At 50.7% G+C, this 26131-nt stretch overlaps 8 protein-coding genes across 8 annotated transcripts; 6 read left to right on the top strand and 2 right to left on the bottom strand.

The window, feature by feature from the left end:
- Positions 1–431: 431 nt before the first annotated feature.
- Positions 432–2258, top strand: BO79DRAFT_197302 (uncharacterized protein; the record flags this gene model as incomplete). Its single annotated transcript, XM_025681256.1, has 5 exons — positions 432–578; positions 629–859; positions 921–1025; positions 1073–1434; positions 1498–2258. 5 exons carry the CDS (start codon positions 432–434, stop codon positions 1967–1969), a joined length of 1317 nt encoding a protein of 438 aa, XP_025538142.1. The 3' UTR covers positions 1970–2258.
- Positions 2259–2971: 713 nt separating this feature from the next.
- On the top strand, positions 2972–6447 carry BO79DRAFT_175562 (EstA precursor). Its single transcript, XM_025679811.1, has 6 exons — positions 2972–3237; positions 3296–3643; positions 3692–4714; positions 5141–5231; positions 5322–5438; positions 5495–6447. Exons 1-6 carry the CDS (start codon positions 2998–3000, stop codon positions 6229–6231), a joined length of 2556 nt encoding a protein of 851 aa, XP_025538141.1. The 5' UTR covers positions 2972–2997; the 3' UTR covers positions 6232–6447.
- A 3067-nt stretch (positions 6448–9514) lies between these two features.
- BO79DRAFT_151385 (uncharacterized protein) lies at positions 9515–10816 on the top strand (the record flags this gene model as incomplete). Its single annotated transcript, XM_025678644.1, has 2 exons — positions 9515–9753; positions 9811–10816. The coding sequence occupies 2 exons, from the start codon at positions 9515–9517 to the stop codon at positions 10814–10816; spliced, it is 1245 nt and encodes a 414-aa protein (XP_025538140.1).
- A 665-nt stretch (positions 10817–11481) lies between these two features.
- BO79DRAFT_229668 (uncharacterized protein) lies at positions 11482–12351 on the top strand (the record flags this gene model as incomplete). Its single annotated transcript, XM_025684056.1, has 4 exons — positions 11482–11567; positions 11597–11730; positions 11811–12115; positions 12181–12351. 4 exons carry the CDS (start codon positions 11482–11484, stop codon positions 12349–12351), a joined length of 696 nt encoding a protein of 231 aa, XP_025538139.1.
- Positions 12352–13019: 668 nt separating this feature from the next.
- Positions 13020–14140, bottom strand: BO79DRAFT_197292 (putative catechol dioxygenase). Its single transcript, XM_025681255.1, has 2 exons — positions 13819–14140; positions 13020–13754 (listed from the first exon to the last, which is right to left on the bottom strand). Exons 1-2 carry the CDS (start codon positions 14067–14069, stop codon positions 13058–13060), a joined length of 948 nt encoding a protein of 315 aa, XP_025538138.1. The 5' UTR covers positions 14070–14140; the 3' UTR covers positions 13020–13057.
- Positions 14141–17407: 3267 nt separating this feature from the next.
- BO79DRAFT_288435 (acetate uptake transporter family protein) lies at positions 17408–18694 on the top strand (the record flags this gene model as incomplete). The annotated part of the gene is made up of 3 exons (XM_025688684.1): positions 17408–18062; positions 18124–18298; positions 18368–18694. Exons 1-3 carry the CDS (start codon positions 17662–17664, stop codon positions 18692–18694), a joined length of 903 nt encoding a protein of 300 aa, XP_025538137.1. The 5' UTR covers positions 17408–17661.
- Positions 18695–19083: 389 nt separating this feature from the next.
- BO79DRAFT_269075 (proline-specific permease) lies at positions 19084–21147 on the bottom strand. The gene is made up of 7 exons (XM_025687163.1): positions 20969–21147; positions 20676–20919; positions 20532–20621; positions 20272–20483; positions 19744–20218; positions 19439–19680; positions 19084–19370 (listed from the first exon to the last, which is right to left on the bottom strand). Exons 1-7 carry the CDS (start codon positions 21134–21136, stop codon positions 19137–19139), a joined length of 1665 nt encoding a protein of 554 aa, XP_025538136.1. The 5' UTR covers positions 21137–21147; the 3' UTR covers positions 19084–19136.
- Positions 21148–22576: 1429 nt separating this feature from the next.
- Positions 22577–23549, top strand: BO79DRAFT_288434 (phytanoyl-CoA dioxygenase family protein; the record flags this gene model as incomplete). The annotated part of the gene is made up of 2 exons (XM_025688683.1): positions 22577–22750; positions 22797–23549. 2 exons carry the CDS (start codon positions 22577–22579, stop codon positions 23547–23549), a joined length of 927 nt encoding a protein of 308 aa, XP_025538135.1.
- Positions 23550–26131: the final 2582 nt, after the last annotated feature.

The following is a 26131-nucleotide window of genomic DNA, read 5'->3' as shown; positions in this document are numbered from 1 at the left end:
GTGGTGATAGGCATTAAGGTTTTGGGGGCCCATTCTCGTGGTGGATGGCCACTCTCAGCGAGTCAGCGTGGCCAGCTCCGAAAATAGCCCAATTCTACCAACGCGCGATGCGGAGAGGAGGGGTCGATTAGCAGTTGATCAGCCGGGATCCAGTTTTGCTGTGCTTATTCGCGTCGGTATCCACCAACGACATGCGATCGGGGCGTACCGTCAAGACTTCGGACTTTCTTGGTGGTTGTCTGCTTGTCCTACCGTCCGGCACAGAGGAGTGTGCCAACAATAATGGTTGCCGACCGTTCTTTTCACTTATCGCTTTCATCAGAATACAATCGACCGGGCCATGTGTGCTGTCTAGGGTTACACACATATCCTATCTTTTCTCGTATAAGCATACCCCCTGTCCGGCCAGCTCAGAAAATAGCAAACAATCGATGCGTCTCCAACGCGACTGCGGAAAGGCTAAGGTGTCAAGGAGTCACTCAACCCTGTCGGTCAAGGCTGTCAGCCGCAGAAGTAGCCGGCACACCCACCTTACCTCCTTCATTTCAGCGGCGCGATCATCCTCAAAGAACCTGTCGGTAGATAATACCGCAATGTCGTGATGGTTTCCTTTCAACAGAAGTGACAGCGGGTTTCAGTCGCAGTGCCCCCTGTTGCGATGGCCGTCCTGGCCTCGTCGCTTCCTCCTGGAGTTTCCCCTCCATTAACGGAGGATAACGACCATAACCATAACGGGCTCGTCGTCATCGTCACTTCACTGGCTTTATTCTTGGTTCTTGCCTCGCTGGTTATCAGGTTATTCGCATCATCTAAAAGAGGCCTCGTGCTCCAAGATGACCACGTTCTGTTTGCCGCAGCAGTATGTCAGCTTCCTCTAGGAGAGCCCGTTCACACACTAAACAATCTCCCGGGTCCACCAGATATGCGCCTGCACCCAAGTATCACTTGTGCTTCTTCAGGTTCACCATGGGTGGGGCAAGTCAAAGGAGCTGATCTCATCCAGTGACTATACGCAAATGGAAAAGGTACGTTATCCGAGCGCAGCGGCCGACTAACGAGCTAATCGCCTTAGGCCGGGTACGCAGCGGATCTGTTCTACGTTCTTATCATTGGCTTGTCGAAAATAGGCACCATGCTATTCTATCAAAATCTCTCCTTGCAGCGTACGAAGTGGATAGTTAATGTCATCATTTCCTCATGTGGCCTGTGGGCCATGGTCGCAATATTGCTTCTAGCCATTCGATGCAGCAACCGTCCTTGGACCGACATCGATGACGCCTGTACTGGGCTTTATCCAAGATGGCAAGCCATCTGTGCGCTTGATATTGTTTTGGAGGCCGTAATCCTGGCTTATCCCGCGATAACAATCCGAAACGTGCAAATAAGTATGAGCAAGAAGCTCAAGGTCCTATCCATTCTCAATTGCCGGATCATGTATGTCACCTATCTACATAGGTGCTGAAGCTCAGTATGCTAACACCACTCTCTACACTCCAGATTGATTCCCCTTTCCGCCGTGCATCTATACTATATCCACTCCCAGATATATTCCTCCAACCCCTCGCTCGTCGGTACCTATGCTACCATGGTAGCGGAGCTCCACCTCAGCCTCAGCATCGTTCTTCTGACAGTCTCATGTTTGAAGATGTTCGTGGCAGTCTACGAGGATGATCATGGGTTCGCATACACGGAAGATGCTTCGAATTCTCAAAGTCGCAGCGGTCGCACCCCACAGAAGTCGTGGCGATCCTCTCGCCCGGTCAAAGATCCGGGCTCGTTCGGTAGCAGCTGTATTGAAGAAGAGCCGATCTTACGAACGGAAGCGACCGCATCGGCTTCGTCACCACCACTTGAAGGGCACCAAAGCAATGCAATATTAAAGAGTGTACAGATATCGGTCACCCGGGAGAGTATTGAATTGGGCGAAATAGCGGGACCATCTTCTGCTGCGATACCCAGGCCAACATGAGTTTCATCATCGGTGAGTTGATTGTATGATTCAGGATGTCTCAATTGTCAATAGATAATCTTAATGAATTGGGTCGTTTTAAGGGTTCCTCACATCCCATTATATAATCCGTGCTGTCCGTTAACAGTGGGGCGTGAAGATCTTGAACCTGCCATTACTACGTTACTAGACATGGAAAAAAGGGTTGACAGCGACGATCTAGTGAAGTTCGGTACTTGACCAATGCCCTACGGTCCTCGATACTATTCTTCCTGGGGAATACGTTAATGTATGGCATTGCAGAAGTTGCATGTACGATTGCAATGTACCAATGCATTTGACAAAGGTGATATGTATTCCATTCGGCCTTATTTGCACTTCACTGCGACTCAGTATGCATATGACTTCCAACAGCGAGGTGTCTGATACCGGAAGGCCTTTCGTGCGTGTTCCTTCCGAATGAATTGTACTCAGTTATGGACCATAGCCGTCGTGTCTGACTACCAGCAAGCATTGTGAGTATCCACCCATTCAATGGTGATGGTACGATCCCAGAATCTAACGCAATGAGGTTCTGAAGCACAACAGTAACTCCAGCGTCGTCGTGAGCCAACCCGATATGGGAGGTTAAAAGCTTGGAGACAAAAGGACGGTGGATAAAACCTCCCTTGCAAGTGAGGAGGACAATAGCCTAAGAAGAACTGCAATCCGTGGATGGAATGCTTCAGCCAGCCCCGAGTGGTCCCCGCACTTCAACGCCTCGGGCTAAAGTCGACCGGGCCCGTGCGGACATTCCCATTCCTGGATTATTTACTCCCCTGCATGCAGACCCCACTGTTTTTGTTTGTTCAACTTGCACATCAGGCGGGCGTGCAATTCAGGCTGTTATTATAGCGGATGTCACTTTCCATGTGTCCGGCATGCATGACGAATGGCAGAAGACGCCTTCGTTTTGAGCGTATGGCATACTTAAAGTATGCCGAGATCGCCTTCCAGTCATCACGCACGCTTTGAACCTACGATCGGCATTCAATTCGCCTCTCACGACAATGATACGCCTGGTCTGCCTAGCTTTGTTCTCCTATGCTGTCTGTGGTCTTCCAACCCAGGCAAACCACAATGGACAGCCCGTGGTCGATCTCGAGTATGCCAAATATCAAGGCGTGCGTCTTGAAGGGGGTGTCGACGAGTTTCTTGGGATGCGCTATGCATCTCCGCCCATTGGTGATCTGAGATTTCGGGCGCCCCGGGATCCGTCTGCGAATCAAACCCTTCAGAGTGCGACGGAGGTAATATTTGGCTTTCCGTTCTACATGTCAACTGTTACCCCTCTAAAACTGTTTCTAGTACGGGCCAATCTGCATCGGCGTAGACGAGGAAGAATCGCCTGGCGAAATTAGCGAAGATTGCCTGTTTATCAACGTTTTCAAGCCATCCACAGCCACTTCTCAATCCAAGTTACCTGTTTGGCTCTTCATACAGGGTGGGGGCTATGCAGAGAATTCCAATGCCAATTACAACGGAACCCAAGTGATACAACAGTCTGGTGACGCGATCGTATTTGTAACATTCAATTATCGTGTTGGTGCCCTTGGCTTCCTGGCCAGTGAACAGATTAGGCAGAACGGGGACTTGAATGCCGGACTGCTTGACCAGCGCAAAGCTCTCAGATGGGTTAAACAATACATCGAGAAGGTAATAATTGTAGACATGCAGATATTGCAGTGGTGCTGACGTTAACAGTTCGGGGGCGACCCCGATCACATCGTGATTCATGGAGTGTCGGCGGGTGCTGGCTCCGTTGCCTACCATTTATCCGCCTATGGTGGTAAGGATGAAGGGCTATTCATCGGCGCGATCGTTGAGTCATCTTTTTGGCCAACCCAGCGAACAGTGCCGGAGATGGAGTTTCAGTTCGAACGATTCGTCAACGACACAGGCTGTTCTACTGCTCGTGATCCCCTGGAGTGCCTGCGAACACAGGACATTGCAACCATTCAGAAAGGGAATACTGCCTCTCCCTTCCCTGGGGGAAGCAGCTCCCCACTACCAGATTGGTACTTCCTCCCTGTTACCGACGGCAATCTTGTTCCGGACGAGTTGTACAGCGCGTTTGACGCAGGCAACTTCATCAAGGTTCCCGTCTTGGTGGGCGACGATACCGACGAAGGCTCTAATTTTGCCTACAACGCTAGCAGCAGTGCTGATGTGTCGCAATTTTTCAAGAATAACTATCCGAATCTCAATTCCCAGCAACTCGATGCAATTAATCAGGTCTATCCTCGCGGTAAGCTGCTGCCACGGCACGCGGCATACTTTGGTGCTTCCTCCGCAGCATATGGGGACGCAACTTTTACTTGTCCAGGAAACCATGTAGCGTCATCAGCTGCCAGATACTTACCAGATGCAGTGTGGAACTACCGAGTCAACATCATCGATGAATCAAATATCGCTGGTGGCATCGGTGTCCCGCACACGTTCGAGCTACCCGCGATCTTCGGAGCAGGATCGACCGGGACTCTCAGCAGTGACTCGTCGTATCTGAGTTATAATGCAGCTATAATCCCCGTTACGATGCATTACTTCATCAGCTTTGTCCAGGCACTGAATCCGAATACATATCGATATGCAGCAGCGCCAAAGTGGAATACGTGGGGGGATGGGCAGCGTCTCCGGCTGCAGACGAATAATACTGCGATGGAGGCTGTGCCGCCGAACTCGGTTCAGGATTGTGCGTTTTGGAAGAGCCTAAGCGTGCCAATGGAGGTATAGTCCTGGGACTTGGGCAAGCTGTGGATAGTGACGGACATGGGCACGAGCCGTAGTGCTGGACAGAGCCTGAGTGATGGCTTGCATGTAGCCTATATACCATAGCACCAATGCAGTAAGACACAATGTCCCTTGACATCCTGGACCAGCGGAAGCCACCCGTGTCTCATACGACTCAGTATACGAGCACGCCTTATCACCCATGGCAGCTTGGCTGATGGGCCAATCAAATCTCACGGTGACTCAGCGCCCCCAATCTCCGCAGGAGGATTTGGTTCCCCGCAGAGGTTTTTCCGCGCCGATAGAAATGATAAGGTCTAGAAGTATTTATTTAGTATCCCCCAGTCAAGCCACCTGCTGCTTCTTACACTTGTCAGCCGTGGCCCTGCAGAAATCCGTTGAAAGCCTGATACTTGTTTGAAGCGGGTCAACATGGCTGCCAAGGACCTGACGACGAGGGAATGGATCAATGCTCTCATTGAGCCTGGCTATCTTCTAGTCTGGGCCCTGCGCTGTAAGTGTGACCGCCGTTGGCGATGAATATTGCTGTCACTTGTGCAAGTACCCATCAAGTGAAGCGACGGATATCTAACATACCGACTAGATTATGTCAAGGTCAATTTTGAGACTGTCTTCGGCAAAGGACAAATCCTCGCTCCTCTTCTCCACCAGAGCAGACTTCGTGATGAAGCATTCGGCAAATTCTGGGTAGCTTTCAGCAGTTAGTGCACCACTTTACTCCTCTCCGGGAGGAACCATACCTCTAATTCTCCCCAGCATACCTCCAAGCAAACGCCCCAGCATCACCACCACCCACCCAACCCCCAGACCAAATCATCCGCTCCTCAGACCTAATCCCACCCCTCCTCGCCCGCGCCTCGGGCACCGTCCTCGACGTCGGCCCAGGCACAGGTACTCAAATGCCCCTCCTCCGCTCCCCAGCCATCAAGACCATCTACGGCGCGGAGCCCTGTCACGGCTTGCACGCCGAACTGCGCGCCAGCGCCACCTCCCAAGGTCTCGAGGATAAATACAACATCCTCCCGTGCGGTGTAGAATCCGCAGACCTTATCCCCGCCCTTCAAAGGCAAGGCCTTTTCAAGACCGACTCTTCGGATGTACCATCCATCCTTGAGAACCTATCCAAGACCAAAGAAGGCGTATTCGACACCATCGTCTGCGTGCGCGTGTTGTGTTCAGTCCCCGATATGCACCGCACCGTCCAGGACTTGTACACCCTCCTCCGACCAGGCGGGAAAATGCTCGTCGTCGAGCATGTAGTTAACCCGTGGCGGACGCCGAAGGGGTCCGTGATCGCGAGGGCATTCCAGGCCTTTTATGGCTTCATGGGCTGGAGTTGGTATTTGGGAAATTGCTGCATGAATCGGGATACCACGTCGGCGTTGAAGCATGCTGCGGATCAGGATAGTGGGTGGGAGTCGGTTGAGTTGGAGAGCTGGTTTGAGAGTACGCCGATGCCGTATGTTGCGGGAATTTTGACGAAGAGAGGGTAAATTGGATGATAAGTGGGGTTGTATAGGAGTGCGGTGAAGACGACGTTTGATCGGGGAGTTTGCACAGTCGTGTTGTTAAGCTGTATTGTTCTCTTTCGATTACTCGGATGAGCTCGGACTTTGTAGCGTGATGCAAAGTGTCCGAGCAATATCGGACTCTCCCTAATCATCTTATCTGAGAGCGAGATACCCGAGTGAATTAGAAAACCTGCCGACTTAAACCCCCAGGATTGAACCTCCGATCTAAATGGAAAAGCGTCCGAATCAAGGCCCCGAATTTTAAATAGAAAAACCTCCCGGTTTAAGCCCCCGATTCAAGCCCCCGAAGATTGAACCCCCAAGAATAAAGATAAACCCTCCGACTTGAGGGCTATAATTAAATAGAGAAACCTCCTGGCCTAACCACCCGAAATTTGAAACCCCGAATAAATTAGAAAAAACATTCCGAATTAACCGCCCCCCCAATTAAAGAGAAAAGCGTCGGGATAAGGCCCCAAAATATGTATCCCCAAATTAAATTGAAAAACCTCCCGATTTAAGCCCCCGAATATTAAACCCCCGAGTTTAAGAGAAAGGCGTCCAAATTATGGCCCTCAAACGTAAACCATCACCCATATCAATAGAAGAACCTCCCGATTTAAGCCCTCGACTCAACCCAATGACGACTGAATCCCTGAATCAAATTGAAAAACCATACGACTTAAACCACCCGGACATTGAAACCTCCGACTTGAGGCCCCCGAATTTGAACTCCAAAGTAGATAGGATAGTATTTGAATTAACATAAGTCAATAGTTATAAATCTCCTAATTAAGTGGGAAAACCTCCCGACTTAACCCCCCGGGGATTGAACCTCCGAATAATATAGAAAAGCCACCGACTTGAACCCCCTGATTAAATAAAAAGCCTCCAATATACCTCCCGAATTGAAGAGAAGATCATCCGAACTAAGGTCCCGAATCAATTGAAATACATCACGATCGGACCCTCCAAATTGAATAGAGAATCCTCCCGGCTTAAGCCCCGACGACTGAATACCGAATTAAATAGAAAACCATACGACTTCAACCACCCGAACTTTAGAACCCCCGACTTAACACTCCGAAGATTGAACCCTCAAGATAAAAGAAAAACCCACCGACTTGACCACCCGAAATTCAAATTCCTGACTTTAATAGCAAAGCCTCCCGACTTGAACCCCCGAATTAAATAGAATAAGGAAAACATCCCGACTTAACCCCCCGAAGATTGAACCCAGGAATTGATGGAAAAAAGCCTCCGATTTAAGCCACCTTAAGTTTAGATCCCTAATCATATAAAAGAACCTCCCAACTTAACCCCCAGGATTGAAATTTGAATCAAATAGAGAAACCTCCCGATTTATCCAACTGAAATTTGAACCCGCGTATTGAATAGAAAAGCCTCCGACAAAACCCCCCAATGACTCAACCTCCGAATTATGTAGAAGACCTCCGGACTTAACACCCCGATTAAATGGTAAAGCCTCCGAATTAAAGCCTTGAATTAACTATAAAAACCTCTTGATTCAAGCCACCGACTAAATCCCCGAATCAAATAGAGAAATCTCCCGACTTTTCCCCCCGGAGATTGGACCCCCGAACTATTCAGAAAAGCCTCCGAATTAAGCTCCCTCATATATATACCCCTCCAATCAAATAGAAAAACCCTCTGAATCAAGCCCCCAAATAAATAGGGAAACCATCCGACTCAACCCCTCACCCCGAAGATCGAACCCCGAATTAATATAGAAACCCCCGACTTAAATCCCCCCGTTGGTAGAACCCTCCGAACATTGAACCCCCGAAACCCCCCGACTCGGCTTTCATCGGCGTTTTCATTTGCCGGTGGCTTTCGGCGTTTCGGCGTTTGAGTTGAACCCCCCAGTCCGGGCACAACGCCGAACCCCGAACACCGAAAAGGCCAAATGAGGGGTGGGTCGGCGTTCCGGAGTTTTCTTTGCTTTCAATGGAATTGTATTCGCCGTGCGATCGGGGAGTTTTTACTTGGGAAATACAAGTTGGATTTGTAATTGGAGGGATTCATCTTGATTGTGGGGGTTAGTTATCCGCTACTGAGTGGTTCGGTGGGGTATTTGGGGTGTTTCTTTGGACTTGCTCGACTGCTAGGAGGGGTTTATCTTCGACTGGGTTCTATGATGGTAGATCGGAAGATTATAGCACTAAGTATTAGCAATTTATCTCGTAGATCTTGCTTTGGGGGACTATAATAATGTCATGGATGAGCGGGATGGCAACGCCGGGTAGAAAGGGACCTTTATGGTTATCGAAGATAAATGGACGAAAATGGATATCACGAAGCATGTAAATATAAGGATGATTATCTGCTTATCTCCTTGTCTTTCAACAATCAAATTATCTATGAGCAATCTTCTGGCTCCACTTCATCTATACCCGGAAGGTTGAGTATTGTGCGCACAAGAGCACATGCAAAGCCTATAGCGAACTTGGTGTTCCTCGCTCGGGGAATGAACTGAATTATTGGACATGCTCATCTCAGTTTGCAATTGCAGGGCAAGAAACTGGTGCTTGTAGCGCTGGGGGTCAAGTAAGCCTTTAGGTTCTGTCATACCATATCATAAATCGTTTGGGGTTCTATCAATCCCCGCTGTCTTGATCCTCGACAATTACATGATAACCATTATGCTCTTATGGGTTATATTTAAATCAAAGGCTACAAATAGGAAATTTGTGAATTGTTGTTTCAATGACAGTTTTGGCATTGAGTGATTGATAACATTTACTAACTCCAATCCTTCATAACTGGGACTGTAGTTCATTCAATAGGATATTCCAGTAGCATATATTCGAATTCTAAGAACGCACAAATAAAATTCTACAGTGAGGCACACGACATCATGCGTTGGGGCCCGAATAAAAATAGCCGGACATGCAAGCTTGACCCGGACAAGCTTTTCGCTAAGTTCTTGGCTAACCAAGGCCAGACTGTCTGGCTGGCTGGCACCGTTCAGCTAGTGCCAACCTTGAAGGCAACTGATGAACGCTGAATGGACTGGTCGCTGCTGCGCCACTTTTGAGAATGTGCTGCTGCCTAGTCTCCTCTTTTCTGCCGAAGACCCTGGATATTGCCCGATCGCTCGTGAAGTTTTCACTGCACTCCATGCGGCATCGGTCCGTGTCGACGAGAGCGCATCGCAAATATGGCATATGAAGTCTCACGCGATCAATCTGAGGAAGGAGAGCCGTCCTCTTCTCGCGTTTTCGCTAAACACTCCCCTTTGGAGATGGTTCCTGAGGTAGAATCCGATCAGGATGAGAGCAGCTTCGAAACTCTACCTCTAGCCAATTTTGGTCCTAAACGTCGGCGACGGCGAACCATCACTCGAATACATCGCGGCAGGCTGCGCAGTCTATGTAGTTCCTGGAAATGCCGTCATTTGTATTGTCACATTCACCCGTACTCCCGGAGAGCCATGCTCTGCAGATTCGTAAAGCGTCCCTTCTGGGGTGTCGTTATCGTGCTGTGAGTATCGCTTGTCACCTGCAGCTGCATCAATGGTCGCTCGCTAATCCCATCAAGCGGCCTCCTCAAAATCGCCTCCCTCTTCTGGTCTGGCTTAGTATACCTCTTTCCAGACGACCTTGACGCCCGTCTGGACGCTTGGGTCTTCCCCGCCGGTCGCTCATCCATATTCTCGCATTGGACCACCCACGGTGTCGTCCCCGTGCGATGCCACTCACACAACAACTACTGGCGCGATGTACCACTCCATTCGGCCCTTACCGCCGGCTGCATCGGTGTTGAAGCCGACGTCTGGCCATCCAACAATGACTTGCTCGTCGGACATACCCCCTTCACCTTGCACCACGAGGTCACTCTCCAAAGCCTGTATCTCAATCCTCTTCTGGACCTGCTCCAGAAGCACAACACACGCTCCAGCCAACTCGAGCCCGCGCACCATCCCGGAAGCTTCCGGGCCGGAGTATTCTCCAGCGACCCATCACAGACCCTGGTCCTGCTCATCGATTTCAAAGAGCAGTCGGAGGCCACTTGGTCCATGGTGATGGAGCAACTCCAACCCCTCCGTGACGGTGACTACCTCACATATTTCAACGGCACAGACATCATCACCCGGCCCCTCACAGTCGTCGTTACCGGCGATGCGCCCTTCAATCGCATCACATCGAACCAAACATACCGGGACATCTTCTACGACGCCCCGCTAGACCAGCTGGCCCTCCTTCCACCCAGTACCGAACAACCCGATCCTCCAGGTCCAGAAACAGAGCCTACCTACTCATACAAGAACAGCTACTATGCCTCTGTCGACTTCCGCAAGACTGTCGGTAGTCTATCCCGCAACCGCTTCTCGCAGGGACAGCTGGAGCTGGTCCGCAAACAGGTTGAAGCTGCGCACGCGCGGGGTTTGAAGGTGCGGTACTGGGGAACCCCGAGCTGGCCGCGGGGTTTGCGGAACCATGTTTGGCATGTTTTGGTGAGGGAGGGAGTGGATTTGATCAATGTGGATGATTTGAGGGAGGCCACGAGGCAGGATTGGAGGAAGCATCGGAGTTGGTTTTTTTGATGGTTGTGGATGGAGTAGCATAGTTCTGTGGGTATATATGTTGGTGGAGTTATGGAAATGTGAATGTGAATGTGAATTACCCATTGATATTACTCTGTCTTACCTGGGTAAATAGTTCGGTATGCAATAATCCGGTGTAGTAGAGAAGTATGGGGACTTAATCAACCCTAATAAGGTAGTGACATCGCAAACATCCTACGAAAGGGAAAACTCCTACTGGTTGATAGTCTCCTAACAATACCAGACGCGATGAGAAGAACATTATATTCAAAGCATCAAGATGGCATTCTCTAGGAATCTGCCATATAAATATCCATCAGTTTCAACCACTACGTACATACAAGTAGTGGCAACGGGGCATCTTCGGAGGCGGATAAATCCCTGCACCGACCGCATCACGAAGTCCCCTTGTCTCCAGGAGGAAACCAATTTCACCATTACATATAGCCCAATTCTGCCACGGCTCTGTCAGAATCCAGTGGTCCGTGATCTCTGTATCTCCTTCTTATTAATAGGATCTGCTTCTTTGATAAACATGGACTACTTTGAAAGTGATCTCGTCAAGCCTCCAATTCCCTATACCAAGGGATGGAGATACAGTGCCCGATCACATACTACACCAGCGCCCACACCAGTGACCCTAGATGGATGTCGCAACTCCGACAATGGGAGAGAAGAAAGAGCAGCACTCGGTCCTGTGGCTCGATGCTGCAAACATCCTCCGCTACCAGGGGATCTTGGGCAACAAACTGTCGACCTCGAGGTCTTGGACCCTATAAGAGTCGGTGACGGACATAGTGCACAAGTCTTTAAAGTCCGTGTCCTGAACCCAAAGTGCAACACCGAGACATTTCAAGGGACAGAGGACTTGGTTGCTAAGGTGTATGATCCACTCTACCTCAATGATCATGACGGTTATCTCAATCCATTTCTCTGCGTGGATAAGCATTACACCCATGAGGCACAAACGTATCGGGTGCGCTCTGATCTCAAGGGGACCTGATACCCCGCTTTTACGGGTCTTATTCTACCGATATCAATTGTCAAGATATCGGTGACGATGCGGAGACAAATGAAATGTGTTCACGGACTGTCCGCCTGATCTTGAATGAGCATGTCCCTGGAAGATCGATGCTACAAGCCGGCCCAAGCAATTTCCCCCAACGGGATCGTCAGCAAATCATGAAATCCGTGATAGAATTTGAGTCTGAGGTCTATAGACGAGATATACTACTTACCGACTTGAGTCCCAGGAATGTCATGATGGTTCCACCGGGCTCGCGCCGGCAATGCAACCTTGTATTTCTGGACTTTGCTGGCGCTCTCTTCGGCCGAAAGCTGGATGAGCCGCTGCTTGCCGGTAGGAGTTTTTCCTCGGGCAGTATATTTCTCCAATCCTGCGATGGAAGAAGGGTATGAAGCTTGAATTCGACGACTGGATTGACTGGGAATGGGCAGACTGGGTCGATGCGGAATTTGCTTATACCGCCCACACTATCACTCCAGCAATGCGTGAGAGATACAGTAAGAAATAGGTGTGCCCAAACGGCAGGATGGTTTCATGAAAATTATTTCCTCTGCAAACCAACCGGATTCTACACACATCAGTGCATTCGAATCCAGGTTCAACCAGTTGAACTGCAATGCCAGCTCAGATGACATACCGCTATCGACGGGCATCGTATGGCAGAGTCTGGCTGATCTTGAGGTGTTACGGATTGACATTGGTACTCCGTAGTGGCACGAGTATTTCCGTATTTCCGTTATTTGCCACGTATAATCCACACCGTCACAAATCATGGACTGTGCGACGTGCAAAAAGCAACATTCTTACATTTGTATCTGATGTTATGAAGGGATCTGATGTGACTTTTGTGGGTAATGAGTGCTACCACTAATGCGGGGGTTCTGTCCACGGGATGCACCTAACCTGGATATTACTTACTACCACTACGTGGGACGATGACATTGACTAGGATCCGATTTGCGGAGGCTTGGCCTGGGGACCCCGCACTGGACCCAGTGTGCTTATGCAGGTGCTATGATCTTCTCGAAGTGCAGTCGAAGGCATATGTGGGTCTACTAACTACGATGAGGCTAGAAGTTCCATGTGTGAAGGGTATGAAAAAAATCTGTATTCAAACAGTATGTCCAAGGGTCATCGCTGAAAGTTCGACAAATGCAAAACTATGTACATCAAATGCTTCGTATCACCAAATCATGGCATGTGTTTCTGTTTTTTTACAGCTTCTCCTGGGTCTTGCTGGCCTTGTTGAACCGCTCGAAAGAGGAGACCGGGGGAGCGGAGTTGGGGTTGGGGTGGTGCTTCTTCAGAGCCATGGTGACGTTGTACTCCAGGTCGAGCTGGGCCTTGGGGTCATCGGTCTTGGGCTTGAAGTCGACAACCAGATCGTCCTTGACGGCGAAGACGGAGTCGATGTCGAGGTGAGGGTCGTCGGAGGGGTAGATCTGGTTGATGACGGTGGCGTAGTCGGGGTGGGTGATCATCAAGTGAATGTGGGCAGGACGCATGGGAGAGCGGTCCATGATGTTGAGGAGAACACCGGCGGGACCGTCGGTGGGGAGAGAGTAAGGAGTGGGGTGGTAGCAGTACCACCAGAACTCGCCCTTCTCGTTGGAGCGGAACTTGCCGCGAAGGTTGTTCTCGGTCTGGTTGGGGTCCTGGAAGTCGTACTGGCCGTTGGCGGAGGCTTGCCAGATGTCAAGAACGGCACCGACGATGGGAGCACCAGTCTCCATGTCCTTCAGAACACCGTGCATGAAGGTGACCTTTCCGTTGGGGTTGGGGTCCTGAATGATGCTGTCGCCGAGCTCACGGAAGGGAGCGTTGGGAGACCAGAAGGGACCGAGAATGACGTTGGAGGTGGGGGAGACACCCTCCTCAGTGATGATCTTGTTGGCGATCTCATCGACAAGGCTGTGGGGAGATGAAAGTTAGCTTTAAGTTTGCTGCGACCGCTGTTTTTGTGTGGTAGACTTACGATTCCAGACCGATAACATCGCAGATACGGTGGCACTCGTTACGGATGGGAGTGCTGATCTTTCCGATGGAGTTGATGAACTCGACACCAAGCATCCACTCAGCGGAGGTAAGCTCAACCTCACGAGCGAAGTCGTGAATGTGTCTGATCAGGGCGCCAAGGACCACACGAGCACGCTCGGGGGTCTTGGGTCCCATGGAGTTGACCACATAGGGAGTGAAGTTAGGGTCGAAGCGGCGGTTGGTAGACATGTTGTCTGTGTTGTGTATGTATGGTATGAAGAGGAGAAAGGTAGAAGGTAAAGGTTGAGAGAGGAGTGAGATGTAGAATGATGAGAGACAAAAACTCAGCGAGGTCTGGAGGGTCTATATACACGATGAATTTGGTCGTGGCAAGTCTGGATAGAACGGCGAGCGACGGCAAATCGATCGGCTACAACTCCGTGTGGGGACAGTGCGACGGTACCAGACACCCAAAGTTACCGTTGCCACATGCCGACGGATCTGATGGGTTGCATGATGCGATGTTTCAGTTTTCGCAGTTCGTAGTGGGAACAGCCGAACGACGGCAGGTTGCATTTGCCTTGCCGAATTAGCAAGATTACCTGCATATCAAAATCGATAATTGATTCTGATATCAATCTGCATTGCTGCGCGGTGATCCCCGGGGTTGCTCTTACCCGCGGGTAAGTGCTCCCTGTCTTCCCCAGCTCTCCGCCTTCCTATCCGGACTGACGCCTCCTCGACGAACTGTTTTTCCGCCCTGCCGTTCACCTACCGGCCAACAGCCTTGCTGGAATGGGCTGATTACACTTCAGGGCTACTACCACTATTCTCAAGGTGTGGACCAATCAAGATGGTTCAAGTAGTAATCCTACTTGGGGAAGTAGCTGAGCCTTTTGTCAGCTCTTCGATCTCTCCCCGATTCAAATGGCATCTTACGACATACCATCATAAATACACAGAATAGGTACTTCAAATCTATTGGACTTTGTCTCTCATAGTGAATACAGAAGAACCTGTCACGATCAATGTCCTGGCAATCCCTCTATGCTGCTCATAATTCTGCCGGCAAGTCGACGGCTGGCAATCCGGGGGCGGGGGCGGGGTGACTGCCGGGGGGAAAAACAAAAACCTGCGCTCTTCCCCAAAGAGGACAGCGGTGTGTGCGCCTTTACTTTTTGACGGGTTCTAATTGGCGCTGACCCTTTCCGGTCTCGAAGCCGATATGAGACCGGCATCCGGGCAGGACCCCGTTGCCGTTGGGCACGTGCCATCCTTAATCTCGGGATTGACAAGCGGGGCGGCATACCGATGCCCCGGGAAGAATGACCCCAGGTCAACCACGCTGCACTGTAGGGCAGTATCCGGGGTGGTGATTAACCACGGCTACCCCTGGATGTCGTATGATTGTAAGCCGGGGGGGTGGATCTACCCTCTTCCCTCTCAACACGGCATCGCTGCCGACTCTGATTCACTCTTCCGTCGAGTTGAGTATTGCGGATGAGCTACCGGTAGAATCAACCATCTACTGCCGTGACAGGACACTTCTTTTACACATCAGACCATATGTGACTATACGAGTATAGTCTCTACTCAATCTCGAAACAATTCGGTTTTTTTACACAGTTTGGCGCCTTCCAAGCCAAGTTGAGTAGCATCTGTGCAGTAATAGACAGTGTCAGACCAGTTTTCCACGCGAGACCTCACATACATCTGTCCCTGGTAGTCCACGCCAACTGACAGCCCTGCCTCCCACAAGCTGGGCTAACCTGACTCAGTCAGTCAAACCTCATTGGCGCGCATTCCCGCCTGCGATCTATGCACCAAGGAGCCTAACCACGTGCAACCAGCTTTAGTGATGTGGATCGGAAACTTACCAATACACCACAAATAGACACGAATGGTAGACTCTTCTCCCCTGGCTAGCCGCAAGAGGCATCCGAGGAACTTTCCATGTCGTCAAAGCTCCAAGACCACGACATACTATCCGTCTTTGACAAGCGGATCCCGTCCAGGGACAAACAAATCCCCGGGAGTGGGCACCAGGACCGTCCCGGTTCCTTCCCCGGATATTCCCAAACCTTCTATACTTGGATACGTCTGCGGCAGGGACCAGGCTAGGTCATAGTTGCAGTAGTCAGCCCACCTAGTAGCCTCTTGGCTGCCTGTTGTCATCGCCTGAGGCACCAAGTGGACTTAAAACGGTCTAGACTGGGCTCTGTACGCTGTTCGATTAGTCTTTCCCCGGTATTAGCACGGCCCGTTCCTGGCTAATTGTCTATTGGTGCAGTCCCTGCAGTCGGAGGGTCCAGCAAGTGGTTCGTCCTGGTTCAACGTTCGTCGGGGAACCGTGTAGTCGTGGACACTTGTTGGCAATCCATGTCAGAGGCGAACCATTAAACATAATGCAAACTCCTCATATATATCTAATTCATTCAGTAGACTTTTTACCAGTTGAAATTCTTTATAGGTGAAACTCATTTGTACGCGATTCAGTTTTCGAAAGTTGTATAGATTTGGACATGTCTCATTGCGGAAGCCTTCATCATGGGTTTTTGCTTCCAATAGACCTTTTCATCAGTCAATGTAATATAAGACTATTAAGTTTGATATTTTTTTCTATAGCCCTAGTTAAATAAGTCTGTTCTAAGCAGCTAATTTCTGATGTATGCCAAAATCCAACTGTCGAAAGTCGCGTTGGCTGATTAGTTCTGATGATGGTGTAGATATATATTTTTATACCTTACTATATTCTAGTACCGTACTTATTAGACGCTGAGCACCAGTTGGAAAAGGCCCTTCCAATAGACGAAAATGGCCAATGAACTATAAGCCTTATTCTCCATTATATTCAACGATTACCCTAGAATGTAGTTACGATCGAAAGTCTCATGTCTCATAATCAGGCCTGTACTGAATTGCGCGACCATTGTTGTTGAGGATATCGATGCCTCAGGCATGAATGCTTTGTACGCAACCCTAGCACCTTCAACCAAGGGCCAGTTGCAAACGTAGGAATCAATTGGCCGCAATAAAGAATAGACTTCCCAATTCTGGCCACTCCATCGTCCCATCTACGAATCAGTCCAATTTTGCTGCTGTGCTCCCATGGTCACCTCCTTGCCGATGCATGGTACATTGTTCCTCCGCTCCGCTGAGTCGGTTGGGGTCAGACCCGATCCTGCCCGGGGCGGCAGTTACGCTAACCGGCGACGCCCGGCCACTACAGGCTCGGTAGTTGAAGAATGTCAGCATCCGTGATCCTCCTCCTCTTTGGTTCCTTCCCCGGCTTCACTTGTCTCCGACGGAAAGACTTGGTCCTACCAGCAGCCACGCGCGATTTCATTGGACACCGTCAAGGTACGATGGTCATGTGCATGGTTACATTTACTATCGATTCAGCAAAGCCTAATCCCCCTCGGGGTTGACCGTAACAGTGACTGAGAACTTTTCTGATTCGCACTCCCCTCCCATCTATGACGCTGATCCTGGCCACCTACGGACAGCTTCTCCGCACTGAATCTCCACTGCCCCAGCACCTCCCCGGATTTCCACTGGCGCATCCATCCATTGCATCTAAGTAATGATATCAACCTCGTCCCAAATTTGAGATCCCATCTCTTCAGCGAGCATCATCACTCAATTAGATCGAAGATCAAGCTCAATTCCCCCAGGCCGCCATGTGCGATCCAGATACTACCCGTCGATCCCCCGCTTGGGGAAGACGATCGAGCAGGCCCCTGGCTTGGAGATACCATAGTCATCTCCTATTTAGCTAAATAGCAAAGACCCCAGTATAAACCCCTATCTTCATATTCTGCACCATTTCAATGAAGACAGAATGCCTTCAGACAACCTCTCCATCTTCCCCTCAACATCAATGTCTTCCACCCCCAGTTCCCAGGAGAAACCCCCAACCACCGAACCGACCCTCGTGAGAACAAACACCTCCACAGCAACTCCCAATGACTCCTTCCACTTCGACTTCGGGCCCCTCGCCCACGTCAACACGGCAGGAACCACCTATCCCGCCTTCGCAGGCGAACTCCAACCAGGTCTATGGAAGCCCCAGAAGCGCCGTAAGATGGCCAATCCCGCACCGTTAGGCCTATGCGGGTTTGCGCTCACGACATTCCTCCTGGGCTGCATCAACATGCAGACGCTGGGAATCGCCACTCCCAACATCATCGTCGGGCCTGCGTTCGCATACGGGGGTCTTGTCCAGCTTCTCGCGGGCATGTGGTACGTACATACCTCCAACCTATCCACCCACCCAACCATAACCACCAACCAACGAAACCAGGGAAATGGCCGCCGGAAACACCTTCGGCGCAACCGCACTCTCCTCCTACGGCGGCTTCTGGATCTCCCTATCCATAGTCTTCATCCCCGGCGGATTCGACATCCAGGGGGCTTACAAAGCAGCCAATAATGGCAGCTTGTCGATGTTCTATGACGCATTCGGGTTATTCCTAATGGTACTACAGCCCCCATCTCCCCACTCCCATACCCTCAACTAAGACTAATTTGGAATGAAATACATACAGGGCTGGTTCATCTTCACTTTCCTCCTCTGGCTCTGCACGCTCAAATCCACCTACGTATTCTGCGCCCTCTTCGCAGCCGTTGATATCGCCCTCCTTCTCCTAGCAGTTGGGTATATCCACCGCACAGCGCCGGAGGTGCCCAACGCGAAGATCATTAAAGCGGGTGGGTTGTTTGCGCTGCTGGGAGCGTTTATGGCCTGGTATGTTGCACTTGCGGGTATCGCGGACGATAGTAATAGTTTCTTTCTTATTCCTGTGTTTCATTTCCCCTGGTCGGAGAAGGGGAGGGAGTCGAGGAGGAAGGGGGAGAGTGGGGAGAGTGTTTGATTCGATTTTGATACCATGGATTTTTGGATGGATTATGGGTTTTTGTATGTTTAACGTGTGATGAGTATGGTGTTCTTGTGTTTGGGTTGCTTGCCATGTGCTTTTAGTTTTGGTACTTGGATCGATATTTGGATGGATGGATGGTGGAACTTAGGCGCTTGGATTAGTACTTGACTTCTTATTTCCTTTTGAGTTTCTCTAGGTATTAGACTGGAGCGATTCTAGACTAGATACGACCATATGTCTCCACCAAGCTAGATGATGATATGATTACCAATATATCTACTACCACCACCCAGAAAGCCAGAATATTCAACAGAAAACTAGACACGTACACCCAACATACGAATATGCGATCAACCACTAATCGTATATCAAAACAAGCATACCACACATCACCCCAACATCCCCACTCAAAAAACCACCAGAGACAAAGACATAATCACCACATCCGCAAATACGCCCCCACGCGCCTCCACCGTGGCATACCATAATACACATCCAACCGCCGAATCTCCTCCGCAGTCAACACCGCCCTTCCCGTATTCAAATCAGCAGTGTTTGGATCGCGCCACTCGGTCCGAAAGACAATCTTGTACAGTACCGTGGCAACGATAATTAATATGAGTCCGATAGTGTAGGAGAAGAAGTTGTATGCTGAGAAGGAGTCGTCGATCTATCATAAAATAGTAATGGGGTTAGGGGTTAAGCATAGTGTGTGGTAGAGAGGGGGATGTCTCTTACTGGTTTGATTCCCAGGTAGAGAATGCAGACGAGAAGTAGTGTTGATATGATAAGAACTGTGACTGGGGCTAGTGGCCATAGGGGAGAGTGCCATGCGTAGGCTGGACTTGTTAAGAGGGTGCTATTCTGAGCTTTGATGGCGGCGCGGAAGCGGAACGAGGTGATTGCGATGATGGCCCAGTTGGTGAAGAAGGAGGCGCTGGTTATGGCGATGAGCCAGTTGAGGACTTCGAGGCCGCCGGCTATGATTGTCTTCGTTAGTATTGCTTGGGAAGTTATGGATGGGTTTTGGGGAAGAGGCTCACCGCTCAAGCTCATGTAGGTGATTGTAACCCCTACTATGGCAGTAATGGCAAGTGCCCATCTTGGACGACCCTTATCGTCGACTTTGGCAATGAACGAAGGTAGTAGCTTTTGAAGTGCCATAGTGCGGAGGATGCGAGACGGAAGGAATATGCCTTCTAGAGCAATGGCCAGGATACCGATGATTAGACACGCGTTGATGAGACTGGGAATACCCTTGATCCCGGCGTCTTCGACGGCAATCACAAAGGGGGACGTGGTCACGCTGGATCCGCCTAGGAGGCGTGAATCGTCTGAGGGAACAATAATCGAGACGAGCACCACGGAAACGAGATAGAAGACCGCTACTCGCCATGGGACTAGGTTGGCTGCGTGTGCCATCGAGTAGCGAGGAGATTCGGCTTCGCCGCCCATGACTCCGATGAAGACCTGGTCACCAGTGGCCCAGATAGCGAGTAATGCGGCGTTGGCAAAGCCCTGCATCCTTGGCTGAGCTCTGATCAGGACAAGATTTGCATGGGAGTACTCACTCCGAAACCATTCTTAAATGCTGGGAGCTCTGTCCATGTACTTCCATCTCGTACATATCCTGACGGACCGGCACCGCCGATTATCGCCAGAGAGATTATGGTGATAAAGAGGAATAGTAGCACCTTGACCAAGGAGCCAAAGTATTCAAGCCAGCCGAAATACTTGTTCGGCACCAAGAAGACCGCCAGACAGATAACCAGGTATATCGTGACTACAGTTGTAAGCAGGTACCGTGCGTATACGTTGAGGGCACACTCACGCAAAGCTGCTTCAGGAATGGCCCCGTCGGCCCAGAAGTTGACTAAAAGCACGAAGAAGGTCCCTTCGGACGCAAAAACTGTCGTCCATCCTAACAATAGATGAGTTCATATGGCCGTTGGAATGTCTGAGCTCGGTCACTCACCTAGCCATTCTGCAACGCCAGCACCAAAAGCCAATGCTGGGTCAACCCATCGATCGGCGTAGTCGATGTAATTGCCTGACGTGGGAAACGCAATCGTCATCTCGGACAATGTTTGCAAGTTGGCCCAGACTCCGATGCAGACGATCAAATAGCCTATGAACATGTTTCCTGGGCCTCCCTCGCCTAGAGCCTTCCCCGTCGCTATGAACAAACCACTTCCGACATTGGAACCCAGAGAGATTACCTGTCGTAATCAGTATACTGTGTAGCTTGGGTTGTGAGATGGTGCATACGTGAATCAGACGTGGAGCTAATGTTCGATGCAGTGTCCCTGATCCTTCCACGTCGGAGTCTATCTGACCTTCGTCCACAGAATGTGTGGGAGTGAGATCCAGTGGTTTCTCACTGCACAATTTTGAGGAGGTTTCTGGTCCATTGCCAAATTTTAAATGGAATTCCATGACAGCAAGTTGAGTAGTAATTCAATTGGTGTAAGATTGAGCGATCGCCAAAGCCAGGGAAATAGAATGATCTTAAAATAAGGTGTTGCATATAGGGTATGTAACTATCGGTATGTCAACTCGCTCTCACCTTCCCGTTCTAAGATCTCCGCACTGATAAGAGGCAAGCAGTGGTTGATCCGACTCGCTCCTGACCTATCAATAATCAGCTAGGCGGGGATTCGGACCTCAGTTGGTTGCTGCTAAAGCACGGAAACGATTGGCAAGATAAGGGGTTTCGCAGGTGCTCGTTCCGAGCTAACTCAAAACCCCCATCCTTAGCTCATCAGGTCTTCTCTAGATCCTAGTCTACGAAATGTTGTGCATTCCAAGGAGGTCTCGAACGTGCCATACCCTCTGGACAAATTCAAGCGCCACGGTAAACATACGGTTCCCGGTGCTCTCCCCAGATCGTTCTAGCCATCTAATGAAGGCCTGCCTGGTCTGAGTTTCAATTGCTTCACACACGGCATACATGGGAAAAGGCAAATCTAAATATCCAGCCTGGAGGACCGTGTCATAAGATGCCAACGGCTCGATGCCTGGGACATAGTCGAGTCCAGTATGTGCCGTGAGAAATGCCAGTCCCTGGGGTTTATATTGTTGTTGGACGGTGCGCGGATTCTAAACCAGGACCTGATGGAATATATGGAACAGCCTGTTGCCCAACATGTAGCTGTGCCCATACTGAACCCCTTGCTTGTCCAGTTCATCCAAGATGGATGCAAGCGGGTACCGTCTGTGAGTGACAGCAGCTCCAAGGCATTTGGGGCAGGGTGCCTTCCTACCACACTAATATGTGGTGAATGTATCTTAAATAAGCTACCACCCAAGGTAATACCGTTGAAAAAAGGGCGCCTGCGTGCATGTAGCTCTTCCTAGGCAGTTTCGTGGATGAGGCTAGGGTAAGGATGTAGCCAAAGTAAGCGCGGTGGGTCCGTTATGCGCTCACACACATCGAACACGGGACCGGCCTCGGTCGCATCTCACCTTTCTGGCCTGTCAGTGGAAACAAGCGCCGTTGGATGCCATAATGCGGTGTATCTAGCCTCCTAGAGTTGTAAGGAAGCTTGAGCAAGACTATCTCGACAAGTCAGGATGGTTGATACTTAAAACATGATGATTGGCTGTTCATGCGGGGTTTGCCTATGATGTGTTATCGCCTTGAGATACCTAGGGATCGATTTGCCATTCTCGTCGTCACAAGACAGCCAGATGCGGAGAAGCGCTTTAGGATGATTGGCAACTGCGGCTCCACCTGCCAAAACAGCCTGGAGATACTCCGCTTCGGGGTCACATACTTGAAGCAAGCTGCCACTAGAACAGATAAGAAGCCGTCCTACCGCTCGATATGCAGACTGCCATCGTGCTACATCACCACGAAAGACTTCTCTTGCTGTTATGGCTGTCGAGCAGCTCCCGATTCAACGCATCGACCGGGCCGACGTGGAGGCCATCATCCAAGCCATCATCAAGGATGGCTGCTGTATCATCAAGGATTTCACGGATGCGGCAACTATAAAGCAGGTCAATGAGGAAGTGCAGCCTTACCTTGATGCCGACAAGCCCTGGAAGGTGGGTGGACAGACCCTTTCGGACCTTGCACGTCTAACTATATCAGGGTGACCTCTTTCCACCTGAAACACGCCGCTGTGCGAACCTCGCAGGCCGTAGCAAAACTGCCCGGGAAAACTGGCTGGTCGATCCGCTCATTCGTGCTCTGACAGCGAGGTTTGTTGATAAGACAACTTCCAACTTCTATGGAGAAACAAAGCATACATATACCAGCGAGGCGATCTGCTCGATCGCGATGACATTTGACATAGGGCCTGGTGCCAAGGCACAGCGGCTTCATCGTGACGACAAGAACTTTCATGTAGATCATGAAGACCAGAGCACTACGGGCTATCGGGTGGGCTCGGATGTAATGATGGCCTTCATGGTCCCCGGGGTCAAGACAACAGTCGAGAATGGTGCCACCATCGCCATCCCCGGTAGTCACCTGTGGGGTTCCGACCGGGCACCCAAGCTGGACGAGGCCGTCGCGGCGGAGTTGGATGTGACCGACTGCTGGGTGATGCTGGGAGGACTGTACCATGCAGGGGGCGCGAACGTCACACAAAATGAGCGACGGGTAGTACATGGCATGTTTTTCACGCGCGGATTCCATCGACAGGAGGAAAACATTTATCTTGCCAACACAGCTGAAGAAGTACTGTCCTGGTCTCCGGAGGCTCAGAAAGTAATGGGATACGAGGTATCCAGTCCCAATATTGGGTTTGTGGGCTTCCAGACCCCGCTGCAGTATTTGCGCGGAGAGGGAGTCGGCGATGCATTCGGGGACTTTGATCCTTCCCAGGAGCAGCCTAAATGAGGCCACGGATCCCAACTGCGTCGTGTCGTTTCACCACAGCCATTATTACAAGCAGTCTTTCCCCGAAGTGAAGTTAGTCTCCGATCTAAACCTGAATGAAGAGATTTGAAATTATCCTCGATCGGCTTTAGGTATAGCGCTTTTCGAACAGGTCGCCGTCACGGAAAGCAACAGCATTCGAAACAGTAGGCAGCGTTGAGCGTTAGTAGACTTAAATCATTCGTCGGGGAATGTAGTCCCAGTTAAATTAGCATAGGCTAGCGAGTAGAGAATCTTAGAAGGCGTGAGATCATTCCACGACAGCTGCGTTCCCGACTAGTGTCACAACAGACGACACAGCAACTCCTAGTCACGCCTTGCTCTCGCAAAATGTCAGTGAAACCCAAGAACCTCAGGTAGCCGGGCACCGGGTAGCTGGAAATACTTGGCTCTGTGATGCCATGTCGACATGTGCGAGGCAACAAACCCCATGAGTCAGGCGGTCGTCATACGTAGCATCAAGTCAAGGCATCCTTCCACATGTCATGGGAACGTCCTCAATGGCTTTGCCGGTCTCCGGCTCGGTGGGTAGGCAACCGCCGCATGACCGACATTCGCACATCGGAACGATCCGTACACATGCGTCCCAACGTGCAACGGGTGAACGGGAAATCTACAGGAGGGCACATGGTATGACTGCTCTGCAGAGACGAGCAGTGGGGAATGCATCCGTTACGCATGAAGATGAGGGGTTGTAGCGTTCATTGGCCTGCTGCGAGTTTTAGGTTACCACGCTAGTCAAGTAGATTGTTCTGGACTCGAGTACTTTCGTGAGAGACGCTTCTACCAGTCCATGGTGGCCTCTTGATCTGACAATCGCAACCTGCAAGGCTCCAAATGTGATATACCTGCAGGTCATTAAAGGAGAATTCGATGTCGCTGTGACTCTTGTCAGATGCCCCTATTGCAAGGACGATGAGTAGGCAACTTTGGAAGAGGTGTGCCACAGATTGTTAGTGCAGACACGGAAAGGAAATTGCATGTAACAGCTCCATCTGTGCTAGCATAATCAGTGGTAGAGCATTGGCCTGCTGTGCCAGGATAGGATGGGTCAGCCATCCGTCCGCCAACATTATGGGTGGACGCTGGCGGTCAGACTTAATGGCACCACTCTGTCCATTGACGGGATTTGGAGGAATGCAGCAGAAGGTCAATCCCGACGAAGGGTGGGGAGTGGACCCATCGGACTTTCTTTGATTAAGACGAGCCTGAAGGTCTCCGGTCTCAGCCTCGGAATGGGAGAACAGATTCTCCCCACTGACTAGCTATTATGCCGGTGAAGCTTATTATCGAGTGTGACTGGTCGGGGTCTAAGCCCGGCCTCTCCCAGGCTGGCGGTGTTGTCCTGGGGGGGGGGATGGGGATGACGAATTAGGGAGTGCATGATGATTCTTTTGGGCCGTGCAGAAGTGCGTCGGATGTGGGTAGTACATCCCCTATGCAGGTAGGAGGTTGGCACATCATTCGCATCACCGTGAAGCGCAACATACAAAATCAGTAAACAGTCAACGCGGGACGGAAACCCCGGGACTTACCCTAAAAGAGTAGGAACCCCAAGTCGCAGGCGTCTCCACTGTGATGGAGGGAAGAAGCCATTTAGGGGAGAAAATTAGAGAAAACCAGCAGAATGGACAGCCCCTGTTGGTGAGATGTTGGGAGGGGATCCACTTCGTATCGCTGCAGAATGGTGGATCCCCGGCTGAGTCTGAGGGTGTGAGAGAGACACAGACTGACTTCGGAATTGCGAACACCCCGGCTATCTTAGTCTGGATAGGGAATAGTAATTGGGTCCGCCCAAGTATGAAGTAACTTTCAGCTTGGACGGCCGCACGTCAAAGCAGCAAAACTCTAATATCCTTTCAAAGGCTCTAGCGAGAGTCTATAGGCGAGAGGTACCACTGTCTGCTGTATGACAGCCCAGGGTCAGTGGAGGGCAAAATTCCCGGGCCCGCACCGTCGCGGGAAAGGCCCAAAGTTGGCTCAAAACCGGATTCCCGTCATGGTGCCTTGGAGTACCTTTGGATGCCTTGCCCACAGTGGCCTCGACCTTGAGTTTTAAGGTTCATCCTCGTTATTGAGTAGACTCAACGTAGATTTGTCATGGCGATGCGTGAATCATGCACAAAGTACTTGACCCAAGGGCTTACAGCAGCCGGGCGGCCGATCCGCCCCATCGTCCCCTTCAGCCTGGCCAACCACCAACTTTGGATTCTTGCTCCTCGCGTTGCAGAAAAGGCAGCGACTGTCTATCAGCGGGGTCCATTCTTCAATTGTGCTCGAATCATTGCCGCTGCCGTCCGTCCAGCCCTGGATGGTTACCAATTGACGCTCCAACTAGAGGGCATAGTTCGCACGGGCCCGGTCCACTAAAGGGGGCCTGTCAAACTCCACTGCAGAATCCGTGACCGGGATTTCTGGCGCGGACCCAAGCCCTCGGGACAACTATGTTGGCTGTCTCTCTGTCTGTCTGTCGGTCCCCCTGCTACCCACAAACGCCTATCTAGATATATCTGCACGTCCCGCCAGGATCCCTACCGTTTGGG

Source organism: Aspergillus costaricaensis, assembly GCF_003184835.1.
Source record: "Aspergillus costaricaensis CBS 115574 unplaced genomic scaffold BO79scaffold_21, whole genome shotgun sequence".
In the NCBI taxonomy this organism is placed as follows: Eukaryota; Fungi; Ascomycota; class Eurotiomycetes; order Eurotiales; family Aspergillaceae; genus Aspergillus; species Aspergillus costaricensis.
Note: the sequence above shows the minus strand (reverse complement) of the source record. Positions and strands in the feature narration are given on the sequence as shown.